Source organism: Physeter macrocephalus, chromosome 19, assembly GCF_002837175.3.
Source record: "Physeter macrocephalus isolate SW-GA chromosome 19, ASM283717v5, whole genome shotgun sequence".
Classification (NCBI taxonomy): domain Eukaryota; kingdom Metazoa; phylum Chordata; class Mammalia; order Artiodactyla; family Physeteridae; genus Physeter; species Physeter macrocephalus.
The window spans coordinates 16,126,508-16,143,560 of record NC_041232.1 but is presented as its reverse complement, the minus strand read 5'-3'; the positions used below and the strand labels follow the sequence as shown (position 1 = coordinate 16,143,560).

Genomic DNA, 17,053 nt, shown 5'->3' with positions numbered 1-17,053 from the left:
AATCCAAGAACATGGTATATCTCTCCATCTGTTTGTATCATCTTTAATTTCTTTCTCAGTGTCTTATAGTTTTCTGCATACAGGTAGGTCTTTTGTCTCCTCAGGTAGGTTTATCCCTAGGTATTTTACTCTTTTTGTTGCAGTGGTAAATGGTAGTGTTTCCTTAATTTCTCTTTCAGATTTTCCATCATTAGTGTATAGGAATGCAAGAGATTTCTGTGCATTAATTTTGTATCCTGCTACTCTACCAAATTCATTGATTAGCTCTAGCAGTTTTCTTGTGGCATCTTTAGGATTCTCTACGTATAGCATCATGTCATCTTCAAACAGTGACAGCTTTACTTCTTCTTTTCCGATTTGTATTTCTTTTATTTCTTTTTCTACTCTGATTGTTGTGGCTAAAACTTCCAAAACTATGTTGAATAATAGTGGTGAGAGTGGACAACCTTGTCTTGCTCCTGACCTTAGAGGAAATGGTTTCAGTTTTTCACCACTGGGAACAATGTTGGCTGTGGGTTTGTCATATATGGCCTTTATTATACTGAGGTAAGTTGCCTCTATGCCTACTTTCTGGAGGGTTTTATCATAAGTGGGTGTTGAATTTTTTTTTTTTTTGCGGTATGCATTCTTAATTTCACTCTCAGATTTTTCATCATTAGTGTATAAGAATGCCAGAGATTTCTGTGCATTAATTTTGTATCCTGCTACTTTACCAAATTCATTGATTAGCTCTAGTAGTTTTCTGGTAGCCTCCTTAGGATTCTCTATGTATAGTATCTTGTCATCTGCAAACAGTGACAGCTTTACTTCTTCTTTTCCTATTTGGATTCCTTTTATTTCTTTTTCTTCTCTGATTGCTGTGGCTAGAACTTCCAAAACTATGTTGAATAAGAGTGGTGAGAGTGGGCAACCTTGTCTTGTTCCTGATCTTAGTGGAAGTGGTTTCATTTTTTCACCATCGAGGACAGTGTTGGCTGTGGGTTTGTCATATATGGCCTTTATTATGTTGAGGAAAGTTCCCTCTATGCCTACTTTCTGCAGGGTTTTTATCATAAATGGGTGTTGAATTTTGTCAAAAGCTTTCTCTGCATCTATTGAGATGATCATATAGTTGTTCTTCTTCAGTTTGTTATATGGTGTATCAAGTTGTTTGATTTGTGTATATTGAAGAATCCTTGCATTCCTGGGATAAACCCCACTTGATCATGGTGTATGATCCTTTTAATGTGCTGTTGGATTCTGTTTGCTAGTATTTTGTTGAGGATTTTTGCATCTATGTTCATCAGTGATATTGGCCTGTAGTTTTCTTTCTTTGTGACGTCTTTGTCTGGTTTTGGTATCAGGGTGATGGTGGCCTCATAGAATGAGTTTGGGAGTGTTCTTCCCTCTGCTATCTTTTGGAAGAGTTTGAGAAGGATAGGTGTTAGCTTTTCTCTAAATGTTTGATAGAATTCGCCTGTGAAGCCATCTGGTCCTGGGCTTTTGTTTGTTGGAAGATTTTTAATCCCAGTTTCAATTTCAGTGCTTGTGATTGGTCTGTTTATATTTTCTATTTCTTCCTGGTTCAGTCTCAGAAGGTTGTGCTTTTCCAAGAATCTGTCCATTTCTTCTTTTCTAAGAATTTGTCCCGGTTGTCCATTTTACTGGCATATAGTTGCCTGTAGTAATCTCTCATGATCCTTTGTATTTCTGCCGTGTCAGTTGTTACTTCTCCTTTTTCATTTCTAATTCTGTTGATTTGAGTCTTCTCTCTTTTTGTCTTGATGAGTCTGGCTAATGGTTTATCAATTTTGTTAATCTTCTCAAAGAACCAGCTTTTAGTTTTATTGCTCTTTGCTATCATTTCCTTCATTTTTAAAAAATTTTTTTCTGATCTGATCTTTATGATTTCTTTCCTTCTGCTAACTTTGGGTTTTTTTTGTTCTTCTTTCTCTAATTGTTTTAGGTGTAAGGTTAGGTTGTTTATTTGAAATGTTTCTTGTTTCTTGAGGTAGGACGGTATTGCTATAAACTTCCTTTTTATTACTGCTTTTGCTGCATCCCATAGGTTTTGGGTTGTCGTGTTTTCACTGTCTTTTGTTTCTAGGTATTTTGTGATTTCCTCTTTGATTTCTTCAGTGATCTCTTGGTTATTAAGTAGTGAACTGTTTAGCCTCCATGTGTTTGTATTTTTTAATAGATTTTTTTCCTGTAATTGACATCTAGTCTCATAGCATTGTGGTAGGAAAAGATACTTGATATGATTTCAATTTTCTGAAATTTACCAAGGCTCAATTTGTGACCCAAGATATGATCTATCCTGGAGAATGTTCCATGAGCATTTGAGAAGAAAATGTATTCTGTTGTTTTTGGATGGACTGTCCTATAAATATCAATTAAGTCCATCTTGTTTAATGTATCATTTAAAGCTTGTGTTTCCTTATTTATTTTCATTTTGGATGATCTGTCCATTGGTGAAAGTGGGGTGTTAAAGTCCCCTACTATGATTGTGTTACTGTCAGTCTCCCCTTTTATGGCTGTTAGCATTTACCTTATGTACTGAGGCGTTCCTCTGTTGGGTGCATAAATATTACAATTGTTATATCTTCTTCTTGGATTGATCCCTTGATCATTATGTAGTGTCCTTCTTTGTCTTTTGTAATAATCTTTATTTTAAAGCCTATTTTGTCTGATATGCGATTGCTACTCCAGCTTTCTTTTGATTTCCATTTTCATGGAATATCTTTCTCCACCCCCTCACTTTCAGTCTGTATGTGTCCCTAGGTCTGAAGTGGGTCTCTTGTAGACAGCATATATATGGGTCTTGTTTTTGTATCCATTCAGCCAGTCTATGTCTTTTGGTGGGAGTATTTAATCCATTTACATTTAAGGTAATTATAGATATGTATGTTCCTATTACCATTTTCTTAACTGTTTGGGGTTTGTTATTGAAGGTCTTTTCCTTCTCTTGTGTTTCCTGCCTAGAGAAATTCCTTTAGCATTTGTTGAAAAGCTGGTGTGGTGGTGCTGAATTCTCTTAGCTTTTGCTTGTCTGTAAAGGTTTTAATTTCTCTGTCGGATCTGAATGAGATCCTTGCTGGGTAGAGTAATCTTTGTTGTAGGTTTTTCCCTTCACCACTTTAAATATGTATTTCCCCTCCCTTCTGGCTTGCAGAGTTTCCGCTGAAAGATCAGCTGTTAATCTTATGGGGATTCCCTTGTATATTATTTGTTGCTTTTCCCTTGCTGCTTTTAATATTTTTTCTTTGTATTTAATTTTTGATAATTTGATTAATATGTGTCTTGGCGTGCTTCTCCTTGGATTTATCCTGTATGGGACTCTCTGTGCTTCCTGGACTTGATTATTTCCTTTCCCATATTAGGGGAAGTTTTCAACTATAATTTCTTCGAATGTTTTCTCAGTCTGTTTCTTTCTCTCGTCTTCTTCTGGGACCCCTATAATTCGAATGTTGGTGTGTTTAATATTGTCTCAGAGGTCTCTAAGACTGTCCTTAATTCTTTTCATTCTTTTTTCTTTATTCTGCTCTGTGGTAGTTATTTCCACTATTTTATCTTCCAGGTCACTTATCCGTTCTTCTGCCTCAGTTATTCTGCTATTGATTCCTTCTAGATAATTTTTAATTTCATTTATTGTGTTGTTCATCATTGTTTGTTTGCTCTTTAGTTCTTCTAGGTCCTTGCTAAACGTTTCTTGTATTGTCTCCATTCTATTTCTACGATTTTGGATCATCTTTACTATCATTACTCTGAATTCTTTTTCAGGTAGACTGCCTATTTCCTCTTCATTTGTTTGGTCTGGTGGGTTTTCACCTTGCTCCTTCATCTGCTGTGTATTTCTCTGTCTTCTCATTTTGTTTAACTTACCATGTTTAGGGTCTCCTTTTTGCAGGCTGCAGGTTCATAGTTCCCATTGTTTTTGGTGTCTGTGCCCAGTGGCTAAGGTTGGTTCAGTGGGTTGTGTAGGTTTCCTGGTGGAGGGGACTGGTGCCTGTGCTCTGGTGGATGAGGCTGGATCTTGTCTTTGTGGTGGGCAGGACTGCATCCAGTGGTGTGTTTTGGGGTGTTTGTGACCTTAGTATGATTTTAGGCAGCCTCTCTGCTAATGGGTGGGGTTGTGTTCCTGTTTTGCTAGTTGTTTGGCATAGGGTGTCCAGCACTGTAGTTTGCTGGTTGTTGAGTGGAGCTGGGTCTTAGCGTTGAGATGAAGATCTCTGGGAGAGCTTTCGCCGTTTGATATTACGTGGAGCCGGGAGGTCTCTGGTGGACCAGTGTCCTGAACTCGGCTCTCCCACCTCAGAGGCACAGGCCTGACACCCGGCCGGAGCGCCAAGACCCTGTCAGCCACACAGCAGCAGCTCTGTCCCTCACTGCGCCTCCTGGGTCACGGCCTGTCGGCTGCTGCTGAGCCCGTCTCCTGCTTCTACCTGTGGTAACCCAACAGGAGCAAGGGCAAGCAGACAGTCTCAAGAGGGTCTGCTGCTGAATGGTGGCCAGCCTCGTTCTCGTCCCTCAGCCCGGCAGCAATCCAGCAGCTGCATTCGGGTCTCCTTTCTAACAAGTCCTAAAGGCGTACTCAGATGACACCTTGTAGAACTTTCTGGGGATCAGGGTCAAAGAGCCTGTCAACACAGTGGCGACTGCTAGCTGTTACTTCCGAAAGGCCGCTCATGCGGATTGGGGTCTCCGTCAGGCACGCCATCTTGGTGTTATGATTTTTACTGTCTCATTCTACAGGCGAAGAAAACCAGGCTCAAGAGAGTTGAACTGTCTTGCTCACGGCTGCACAGTAAGGAAGTATCCGAGTTGGAATTTGAATCGAGGCCTGTGTGATTCCTAGCCTGAGAGCTTTCCCACAAAACCAGCTGCCTTTTCACACTTGTTTGTGTGGCTGATCTTTTGGAAGTTACTCAACTCTTTACAAAACATCAAAAAATGCTGCCATAATTAATTCCATTCTAAGAATCTGGTATTTACAGTTAGTAGAAAAAAACGATACAGTGATTAGAATGTATGTTAAGGTCTCCGCATTGTCAGCCAATAAAAATCATATAGCCATATCTAGAACAGTTTCAAGAGAGTCACTTTTAGCAGGTTAAAAATAAAAATCACAGGGATTAAGTACCTAGCTACTTAACTACACTTACATGTTATATAAAGCACAAAACACGGCACACATAGCCAGGAAGCAAACAGGCCTCTTGTGTAAGCACGGTCGGCCACTTCCAGATTTTTCCTTCAACGAGGGCTTGACACAGAGTAAGAGCCTAATGAACATTTGTTGAGTGACCAAATGAGGGATGAATGGATGAAATAATGTAGACACTTGTTAAATCATCTAGTTTCATATAAACACTTCCCAGTGTAACAGCTGCCAGGAATTTGAGAAAAACTGAAAACATTTAAGGCATAAATGCTTAAGGAGAAAGAAAAGACCTTTTAAAAATGTGTCTTATAAAATAGAGAAAGATTTTATTGTTTCTGTCAATTACTGTCACTTCATTCTCATACCCCAGGGTCTCAGGGGAGCAAGGTTTGGGAACCACTATCCTAAACTCAGATTTAAGTGATGAGATAAAACCCAAAAGCCCTACAGAGAAAGACAAATATCATATGATATCATTTATTTGTAGAATCTAAAGAAATGATACAAATGAACTTATTTACAAAACAGAAATAGACTCACAGACATAGAAAACAAACTTATGGAGTGGGGTGGGAGGGGGAGATAAATGAGGAGTTTGCGATTGACAGATACACACTACATATAAAATAGGTAAACAACAGGGACCTACTGTAGAGCACAGGGAACTAGAGTCAATATCTTGTAATAACCTACCATGGAAAAGAATCTGAAAAAGAATATATATATTATATATATATCTGAATCACTTTACTGTACACTTGAAACTAAAACAACTTTGCAAATTAACTATACCTCAAAAAAAAAATACTGCTAGGAAAAAAAAAAGCCCTTGAATCTGGATGGATTTGATGTCTGTGAGGGGGGTAATTAACCCCCTCCCCAAATCCCAAATGCCTTTCCTCTACCTCTTTATTTTCCATGCACCAGTCTCCCGGGTATGTGCCCTTGCACACAGCAGGGAGGGAGGGCCAGAATAGTGGTTAAGTGCACCACAGTGACATAGGGGGTGGTTAAACATGCAGCAGTTAAGTATGCAGCGGTCACATATACACTGGTTCACTACACAGCGGTCAGATACGCGGAGGGGAAGTATGCAGCCGTGAAGAATGCTGGCTCCAGAAACGGACACACTTGGATTTGAACTACTGCTCTATTACTTCCTAGCTGGGTGGCCTCTATGAGTATCATTTTCATCATCTGTAAGATGGGTATAAAACATGAGACCTGTGTCCTAAGTTCGTTACAAGGAACGAGGGAGCTTACTCATGCCATGTGCCCTGGACCAGCACGGAGCAAGTTTACAGTAAATGTAGTGTCTATGATTATAATTATTATGATCTTGATTATCACTAGCAATAGGTTTATCATCAATATTGTGGTTTTTACTCATGTCAGAGAGCAGGTCACAGACAGGGGAAGGGAGCAAGGGGCCTGGACACTCTACAATCAAATGGACGACACAGCATCATTTTTAGATTATCATGTCCAGAATCTTCTCTTCCGGCTCCATGAGACTCCAACTAACATCTTAAGGTCCTCTTATATTCCAGGCTCACTGTCAGGATCTGTATACACCTGATCTGATTTAATTTTCACTCGACTTTGAGAATTAGATCTCAATATCCCCATTTTATAGTTGTGAAAACTGAGGCTCACACAAGAAAACAAACTTGCCCAACGTCACTCAGTTAGTAAGTGATGGTGTGCAGGTTTGAACGCAAGTCCCTACAACACACTAAGTCCCCTTTGGCTGTCTAGGAGTCGATGTTTTGAAAGTATGGAAATTCCCTTCCCCTCCCCTTCTCTCTCCATCTCCTTCAGCCTCTTATGTAAACAACTTGTTTTTTTTCTGTTTCCTGGGGAAAATCCTCCAGAACTGATGTTGAACTTCACTTCCTCAAGCTGATAGGACTTAACTGTTTCTCCCTCATTGAAATCACGGCCTAACTAACGAAAGCCTGTAGCCAGCCCGAGTAGAGGGCACCCTGGGTGGAGGAGCAGACTTCGTCCGTGGAAGCTGCTCTGGCTTCCTAAGCCACTGCCTCCGGATTCAGGCTCTTAACTAGAGACTCCTGTTCATAAGCCTCAGGGGTCTGTGAGTCCTCTGAAATGGCACACAGAATTTGGGGAGTATTCTTGGCGTTCATAGCTTCCATCTAATTCTCAGATGGGTTTTGACCTGATTTAAGGATCTCAAAGAGGAACTTGCAAAAGAGAGAGGGGAAGAGTGGTCAGAGAGGCAAACTTCATTTCTCCATCCTCAAGTTGAACTTCCCTGTTAGACTGAAGAGGGGAGTGGGGGCGGGGTCTCACCTGTGTGCTCTGGCAGGACTGGCCTCCTGGCAGGCTTTGCCTCTCTCCCAGCTGTTGGAGCCCAAGACGTCAGTGGCCAGAGGCTGGCTCAGCTTTTCCGAGGGTCCATCCTGAGCTGGGACCATGGGGCTGCTCTGGGGTTCTGTCCTATAGGGGAGGAAATAAGGAGGCAAAAGTGTTAGGATATGACAGAGATTCTTAATGTTCATCAAACATTCATAGATGTCAGAATATTTCCAACCTCCCTCGGAGTTAAGCTGGGGCCATAATATCATCAAGGGTCAATGGTCTCTGAATGGGAGTGATATGTATTGTTTCCAGTTTGAGGCAGTAAGATCTGTGTGTCATCTCCAGCTCTCTCTCCCTCTGTCACAGTGACTTTGGAGGCCACACATTCCAAAAGGTGAAGCTACTTGATGGAGGAGAGATGCCTGGACCACACCAGACTTTGCATGACAGAAATAAGCCTTAGTTAGGTTAAGCCACTGAGGTTTAGGGATTTATTTGCTACTGCAGCACAGCCTAGCCAAACCTGATTGATTCACAGGGAGAAGCTGGAAACCAGCATTTTACTTCCTTCCTCACAACTTAATTGGAGGCCAAAGCAGTACAGGATTAGTTCAAACTCTCCTTTGCCATTTCTATCCCACTTTTCTGCCTTATCTGTGTATGGCACAGAGACAGCTTCGTTTAAACACTATCTTCACGATTTAGTAACTCTAGGTCCTGGGATCAGTCCCTCAACCTCTCTGAGCTGTAGTTTCCTCAACTATAAAATAGGGAATAATATCAGTCCATACATTGTTGAGTTGTTGTGAAGATAAAATGAGATAATATACGCAAACAGGAAGGCCTAAGAAATATCACTTAGCTTTTGGTGTCCTTAGCAGGTGTGAGCTCACCTACTTGGGATGGCAGTTCCCATGAAGGCCTGAAGTTCTCTTCTCTGCCTCTGAGATGAGGTCCAAATAACACAGGGAAATTACCTGCGTCCCACCTCCTTCTCTGAGTCCCAGAGAGGGAAAGGAAGTTGCTTAGTTACTCAGTCTTTGAAGAAGCTGTCACTCAGGTCTCCTGGCTCCTGTCACTCAGTCAGGAGTGGATCCTGTCACTGGGTGGATCTGGCACCACCCAGTGAGCATCCCTGCCTGCTCACCCTGCCTGCAAATCCCAGGTCAAGCATTGATCAAAGGCATTAGCATTTCTCCTGCACCGAGCTCCTGCAGCCAGTGCATCAAGACTGGTTTTATGACTCAGGATGAATGCATTTGATAAGCTCTCTGCTCCTTAGGGCTGCCAGGAGCGCAGGCCAAGCCTGGTCAATATTGAAGGAAGGGCAGCAAAACACATCCTTCTCTGTCAGCCGCTTATCGGTGCATCTTTAGAAGCAGAGCTGGGGGATACTTCAAGCCCAGGAAGGATGGAGATTCTAGTCGGGTCTGCCCAGCCCTCCTCACGGCCAACTCCATGCTACCAGAACTCCAGTTTTCCCTACACATCCCTGCACCCCTTCTCCCACGATGAGGGTTCCATTTCCATGCCTGCGTTCCCTCCGGTCTCTCTGTGTGGAATGCCACCCTAGCTCTTTTCAGATAACTCAAAGCTTGCAGTTTCTGCCCAGCCTCCAGCAAGGTTTGCCTCTTCCCACACTTGTCCTAGCCAAGGCTAACCCAACATTCACTAACGCCTATTCCCTGAGTGCCTGCAGTGTGTCCAGGCCAGTTCTAAGTCCGGCGATGCAGCGAACAAGACACAGGTGTTCCCCGAGATCCTGGAGTTTAGATTACAGATGGAAAAGCAGGTAATAAACACACAAGAAAGTAACAATATGGCTTATTTGTTGGTAATAAGTTATGGAGAGAATACATCAGTGGAATGGGGCTAGGAAATGGGAGGGGTTACTGTTACTTCATATACAGTAATCAGGGAAGGCCTTTTTTAGGAAGTAACAAGAGAGTGGAGACTTGAAGGATCAGAGACTAACCTTGCAGTTTGTGTTGGTTTTAAAATGTGTTCACAAATTCTTTGACACTCATACCATCAAAAGCTGAAGACTAGAAGATGTGGTATATATACGATGGAATACTACTCAGCCATAAAGAATGAAATAGTGCTTTTTGCAGCAACATGGATGGACCTAGAGATTACCATACTAAGTGAAGTAAGTCAGACAGAGAAAGAGAAATATCATATGATACCACTTATATGTGGAATCTAAAAAAATCGATACAAATAAACTTATTTACAAAACAGAAATAGACTCACAGACATAGAAAACACACTTACAGTTACCAAAGGGGAAAGCCAGGGGAGGGAAAAATTAGGAGTCTGGGATTAACAGATACACACTACTATATAGAAAACAGATAAACAGCAAGGACCTACTGTATGGCACAGTGAACTATACTCAATATTTTGTAATAACCTATTTGGGAAAATAATCTGAAAAAGAACATCTATATATGTGTGTGTGTGTGTGTGTGTGTGTGTGTGTGTGTGTGTACACACACACACGATGGAATCACTTTGCTGTACACCTGAAACTAACACAATATTATAAGTCAACTATACTTCAATAAAAAATAAATAAATTTTTAAAAGAGAAAAAAAAAAAAGCTGGAGCCTAATTTCCCTCCCTGTGAATAACGGATGGGCTAGTGACTCACTTTTAATGAACAGACTGAACTACAAGTGATGATATATGACTTCCAAGACTAGGTCATGAAGGCAACTTCTGCCTCTTCCTCTTGGATTGATCACTTTGAGGGAAGCTGTTCGCCATGTTGTGAGGACACTCAAGCAGCCCTGTGGAGACACCCGTGTGACAGAACTGAGGCCTCCTGCCAACAGCCAGCACTATCAGCCATGTGACAGAGCCACCCTGGAAGTGGGTCCTCCGGCCGCAGTCAAGCCTTCAGATGAGGACAGCAACCGTGGCTGACATCTGACCACCATCTCGTGAGAGTGGTGAGTCAGTCACCCAGCCAAATTCCTGACTCACAGAAACTGCAAAACATAACTGCTTATTGTTGCTTTAAGCCACAAAGATTTGGAGTATTTTGTTGCTCGGTAATATACAACTTCTGTACAGGTATCCGCAATCAGTGGAAGTATGTTCTAGGCAGAAGGAACAGCAAGTTCAAAGACACTTGGCATATACAGGGACTAGCAAGCAGGGGTTAGAGTGATAAGAGGAGAGATCAGAGACGAGGTCTTTGATGGGACCTAGGAATCTGTATTCTTAAAAAGTTCCTTGGGGGCCTCTGATACTGTGCCAGGTTTAGCAAAGCCCGGACTACACAGGTCATGGAAGACCTTTGGGTCCCATGCGGCTGAGATGGGTGATGTGGTCGGGCTTACCTTTCAGAAGGTTCACTCCACGGGCTTCGGACACTCAAAGGAAGGGAAGAAAGAGATCGGGAGACTACTGCAATGACTTAGTGATCAGCGAGTTTATCAATGGATGTGTACTGCCCAGCAGAGTCTTGAGTTGGACACACACACAAGAATGGCATTTTGGACTTCCTGGAGCATTACAGGAAACCAAGACACAAATATGTGCCTGAGACAACCTTGCACTAGGCAGAAACTGAGTTGATGTGAGGAGTTTGGCAGTGAATAAATACATGACAAATAGTGCTGGCATTGGATGGAAGGTCTCAGTGACTTGTGCTAATAGAGGCGTGGGTTATCCCCAGTGCAGGGAAAGCTGGGGGATACTACTGCCAGGCACTGGGGGATACTACTGCCAGGCACTGGCGGACAAGGCTTAAGGCAGGGACAATGCCTCATCCATCGCTGCCAGCAGCAGGGTGGAGAATCAGGGATGGAAACCTTGACAATGGTTTGATGAGGAGAGAGGTATAATGGAGTTGCTGCAGTGTATAGCTTGACACTCCCTGATGTGGTAGTTCTTTTTTTTTTTTTTCCGATAGCACTGGCTTCCCCTTCCTGGTGTTGGGTACCTCACCTGGGATTATAACACAAACAAAAACAGAATTAATTCTACCAGGCTGACAGGGAGTGGTGAGGGAAAGATGAAAGGAATTCTTCCTAATGTAAGATTTTTAGATTTTTTAAATGTGTTCTAATACTTTGCTTCTTAGCTTTTTTAAAACTGAAAGAGACTCAGGGATCATGTAGTCCAGGCTCTGCTAAACATGGCACAGTATCAGAGGCCCCTAAGGAACTTTAAAAAATACAGATTCCTAGGTCCCATCATAGCCATAATAAATCAGAGTCTCCAAGGATGAAACGTGGGAACCTGCAACTTAAAGAAACATCCCAGGTAATTCACCTTCTACTAGGTCAAGAATAAATCCAAACTGATTATTGGGATTAAAAGGCTCTGAATGATCCGGCCTCTGTCCCTCTAGACCCCATCTCCTACCTCTCTCCCCGTCCCTTACTCTACTTTGGCCACATGGCCTTCTTGCTGTTCCTCAAATGGAACAGGGCCCTTACTCAGAGCCTTTGCTCTTTCTGTTCCCTCCTCACCTGGTATGCTGTTCCTCCTCCAGCTATCTGCATGGCCGGCTCTTTCTTTTCACTCAAACGTCACCTCCTCAGAGAAGCCCTCCCTTATCCCCTTACGTAATCGTGCTCCTCTCATCACCGGCCACCATCGCAGTGGCCTGCTGTGCCTTCCCTCCTGCACAGTACTTGTTACTATTTGAAATGACCATTTTACATGTTTATTTGCTAACCGTTTGTCTTCCGGACCAGAATGTAAGCTTCCTGAGAGTGGGAACTAGCCTCTTCTCTCACCACCGAATCCCCAGGGATCTCGCGCCTGGCACAGACAGCACGCCTCCTGGCTCAGGAAACATTTGTTGAATGAATGAATTTACAAATCAGTTCTGATGACCAACCTCATGTGAGAACCACAGGTCAGATGCAACCTCTCCTCACGTATAAAGAAGCAGAGGTCCAGGGAGAAGGACCAGTCTGAGGCCACACAGCACTTCAGTGCACTCAGACCTCAGCCATGGTACCTCCACCCCCTTAGCCCGACCCGTCTTCCTTCTTTGCCTCCAGCTTTGCATCCTTGCAGGGCTTTCAGAAAAATTCTGCGTTCCATCCTTGCTGAGGGGTACAGGCAGCTGCCTCGTTTTTTCCACGCAGCCCTTTGATGTTGCATTAAAAAAAATACTTAAAACAAGGCGAGCTCTTCAGGGGACGGCTAAAACAGCGAAGTCAAGGGCCAGTGCACTCCACTTCACAGAAGGAGGGAGGGAGCCACAAGTGCTGCATTCCTCAAGGCCTCCCCGCTTGCTCTCTGGGTTCCTGCTAATCAGCGACCGGGAGCTTAGATGCGGCTCTCCGTAGTCATGGCAACCAGCAGATTCACAGCCTCTGATAAGAGGGCTGAACTTTCCGCAAAACTCTCCAAGATGACTGGCTCCCTAGCTGCTTCCCTGCTTCCCCCATCAAAGCTCCTGACTCCAACAAAGTGCTCACTCAGCCGGTTGGGTGCCTCGAGCCCTAGTGTGAGTTGAACACCGTTTGGGGAATCAGAGACAAACAATGGTGGAGGGGAGTGAGGACACCGGCCGCTGTCCACCTCTGTGCGGAATGAGGAAACTGAGGTCCCAAGAAGAGAGGAGACTTGCCCAAGGCCACAGGGTGACTCACGTCAGAGCTTCAGCTTGAACTGTGGCCTTCTGACCCCCAGTCCAGTGCTCTTTCCACATCCTTTGATCAAAACAACAGCTGGCATTTATCAAGCACCTACTCCGTGCCAGACACCGGGCTAAGCCCTTCTCTGCGTCGTCTCATGTAAGCTTCCAAAGAAACCCAGGAGCAGGCATGTCCACGCCCACTATACAGATGGCAAAACTGAGACCCAGGGGTAGTAAATGGCAAGAGCACCAGATGCCCTGCTTGTTTATGAGAATCAGCTGAGAAAAAAGGAGACCAATCTGGAAAACACTTTGAAAATATAAGGAAATAATAAGTGGGGGCATAGGGTGAAAGTTAGTAATTTCCCTGTACGACAGGGATTTGCCTCATGTGTTTGGAGAAGGGCCTGTATCTCAAGCCTCTGGCCTGAATCTTATATTCCACAAACAGAAGTGGCACTTGGCCATTAGATTCGGGACATCCCTGACACTTACTTTCCCCATCCCACTAATAGCTTCTCCTGGGTGTAGAACACTTGCAAATCCAGTGTCTCAACAGATGCTGACAATGCTCTCAGTAAGGTCCTCAGTTTGGTGAACTTATCCCCACTACTCACAGGAAGACACTGAGACCTGGGGAGGCAAAGGAACTTGCTTCCCATCCAAGATTCTTGTTCTACACTTGCATCCAGGGCTGTGAATGATCCGCCCTTGTCCCTGCACTTAGCCAGACACCTACTGTCTCCCCATTTCAGTAGACAATGAAGGCACAGACCCTCAGCTCACGGGTCCAGCAGAGAACCCAAGGTTTATCGTTGGGCTGAGCCAGCCCTTGGGCAAGATGGATTTGGCTAATTTGTGCCTTGGCTCCTGGGACTTCAGTCTGGGTCCTGTTAATATCCCGGCCTGACGTCTTGGTACCAAGTCCTTTTCAAGGTTAATTAAGCCTGGTTGGGGATACTCTGAGGGAGCTGTGATTCTTTGAGCTTTGCTATCACGGTTGGAAAACGTGTAGGAGCTTGGGGGAAGATTAGGGATTCCAGAGAGCCACCGTGGGAGGCGTCATCTGGATGTGGGAGCCACGATGCTCAGCTTAGTAAGAGCTGAATGAGAAGGAAAACAAGTTTTATGAGGCTGGCATTTCCCTCATTATTTCATTCATTTATTCAACAGCTGTTTACTGAACGCCCACTTGGTATCAGATTTCAAGGACCCAAAAGTAACTAAAACTTATCTGTGTCCTCAAGGAATTTCCAGCCTGGAAAAGGAACACTGATTCCTCATCTGGGGATTACAAGATGGTACAGTAAGTTCTCTGATGGAGAGAAGCTCAGAGAACCATGGAACCACAGAAAGAGCACCTAATCCAGCCTGGGGAACATGGGCAGGTGGCTGTGAAAAGCTTCCTACAAGATATACAGAAACTGGTCATGTGCAAAGGCCAGGCACCGGGACACAGCAATGGACTTCAAGGAACTGCAGAGGAAGTAGTACGTTGGAAGAGATAGTTGGGGTGGAGGATGGAAGGTAAGAGTTGAGACTGGCTTATTTCACTTAGCATAATGCCCTCAAGGTCCATCCACGTTGTTACAAATGGCAGGGTTTCCTTCTTTTTATGGCTGAATTCCATTTCACCTATCTATCTCTCTATCTATCTCTCTATCTATCTATCTATCAGATATATATATGATATATATCACATTGTCTTTATCCATGGACACTTAGGTTGTTTCCATGTCTTGGCTATTGTAAATAATGCTGCAATGAATGTGGGAGAGCAGAAAAAAACAGGAGCTGAGACTAAGGAGGCAGACAGGGCTAGATTCTTCAGGGCCAAGTGGACAGGTGCTTCTCACACCTTCACGTGCATGTGAATCACCTGAGGATCTTGATAGAACGCAGATGCCGATCAAGTAGGTCTGGGTTAGGGCCTGAGCTCTGCATTTCTACCCAATTCCCAGGAGATGGTATTGCCCCACGGACCATACTTTGAGCATCCAGGCTGTAGATTTTACTAATGATTTGGACTGATCCAGCTTTCTAGCACCCTCTGTCCTCAGGCAACTGGTGAGAACGGTTTAGTTCAGTTCCCAGGGCTGAGAGCACGTGAGTGTGTGAACATGTGTAGGTGCGCGTGGTAAACACTCTTGTATATCAACAACTGTCCCGTTCCTGGGACTTCCCTGGTGGCGCAGCGGTTAAGAATCCGCCTGCCAATGCAGGGGACACGGGTTCGATCCCTGGTCCGGGAAGATCCCACATGCCGCGGAGCAACTAAGCCCATGTACCACGATTACTGAGCCTGCGCTCTAGAGCCCGCAAGCCACAACTACTGAGCCCGCGTGCCGCAGCTGCTGAAGCCTGTGCACCTAGAGCCCGTGCTCCACAACAAGAGAAGCCGCCGCAGTGAGAAGCACGCGCACAGCAACGAAGAGTAGCCCCCGCTCGCCGCAACTAGAGAAAGCCTGCACGCAGCAATGAAGACCCAAATGCAGCCAAAAATAAATAAATAAAATAAATTAAAAAAAAAAAAAACCCATCCAGTTCCCACGTTCAGATCAAAAGACAAAAGAACCATACGGAGAAAAATCAGCTCAGCACTTCTTACCCAGCCCAGCCAGGCAGGTCAGGCCCCCAGCCTGCCTGGGTTTTGAACTCTCATCACAGAACACAAGCCTACTGCCCTGCAATCCACCCCCAGTCCACCCAGTCATTTTGCCCTTCACAGGCTGGCCTGTCAATTGCCTATTTGCCTAGTGAGGGTTCAAAGTGCCAAGAAGGGGACTGAGTCAGATTCTTGGTGTCGTCTGACATGCGGGCTGCCCCCAGCTTGGGAGTTGGCTGAATTCCAAAATGTTGTGGTTTCCCACCTGACCACGTTGTGAGGGGTAATCAGGTGATGCTGGGAAAGTGCAGAGGTCCTGCAGTCCTACTGACCTGGCTTCATGCCCTGATTCTACCCAGCTGTGTCACCACAGGAAAAAAGAACACCTCTCGCTCCAGCCCAGGGGCAACTGCAAGACCTTTCTATCAGCTGGAATTGCAGACAGGGTTTGGATTTCTCCATGGAGGGAAAATCGCTGATGAGATTTTCTTGCCCTGGGTGGGACTGTGCTAGATGAGTCCCTTTGGGGCATCATTACGGCTACTGCTAGAGGAGGCGCCAAGCAAGCAAGATCTGCTGTGAAGAGGGAAGAAGCCCTCAGCCTCATAGGAAGCCTTCAGCCCGGAGCAGGAGAAGCCTTGGTTCAAGAGCTGAGAGAGTAACAGCTGGTCCCAGGAGGTGCTGTCAGGGACCGTTCACGTATCCTTCATTCAGCCACTGACACAACAAATATTTATTGAGCCCCTGCTATCTGTGGGGCATGTTCTAGGCACTGGAGACACAGCAGAGAATAAGGCAGAAAACACTCTCTACCTGGCAGAGCTTGTATTCTCCTGGGACGGGCAGAGTGTGAAGAGGAGAGCAGAAGATAAGCAGAACTGCATGGTAACTATGGAGCGTGTTCGAAGGCAAAGAAGGTTATTACAGAAAGAAGGAAAGAAAGAAAGGGAGACGGATAAGGGGGACTGGAAATGCTGCCAGGAGGGGGATGTGGTTTTAGACGGTGTGATCAGAGAAGGTTTCACGGAGAAGGGAACATTTGAGTGAGACTTGAAGATGATGAGGGAGTGAGCCTGGAAAAGCGCAAAATAGGCAGAGGGCACAGCCAACGCAAAGGCCCCGAAGTTGGAACACACTAGATACACTGAGGTTGGAAGTGAGTCGGCGGAGGGGGTGATGTCAGAAGGGTAAGGAGGGCTCAGATCACGTGCTGCTGGGCTACTGCAGGGCCTTGGCTCTTTCTCTGAGCGAGGCGAGATGCCGTTGGAGGGTTCTAAGCAGAGAAGCGATGTAATCTGACTTGGGTTGTAAAGGATCTCTTTGGCAGCTTGCTGAGCGTGGATAGCCAGGGAGCTGAGATGAATGCGGGAA

The 17,053-nt window shown here is 44.7% G+C and overlaps 1 protein-coding gene across 1 annotated transcript in view; it reads right to left on the bottom strand.

Moving 5' to 3' along the window:
• Nucleotides 1-7,826, bottom strand: part of SRRM4 (serine/arginine repetitive matrix 4) — a 25,568-nt gene extending 17,742 nt beyond the window's left edge. The window contains exon 1 of the mRNA XM_055080715.1: nucleotides 7,457-7,826. Within this exon, the coding sequence (XP_054936690.1) occupies nucleotides 7,457-7,731 (275 nt within the window). The 5' untranslated portion in view covers nucleotides 7,732-7,826. The remainder of the gene's footprint in view (nucleotides 1-7,456) is intronic.
• Nucleotides 7,827-17,053: the final 9,227 nt, after the last annotated feature.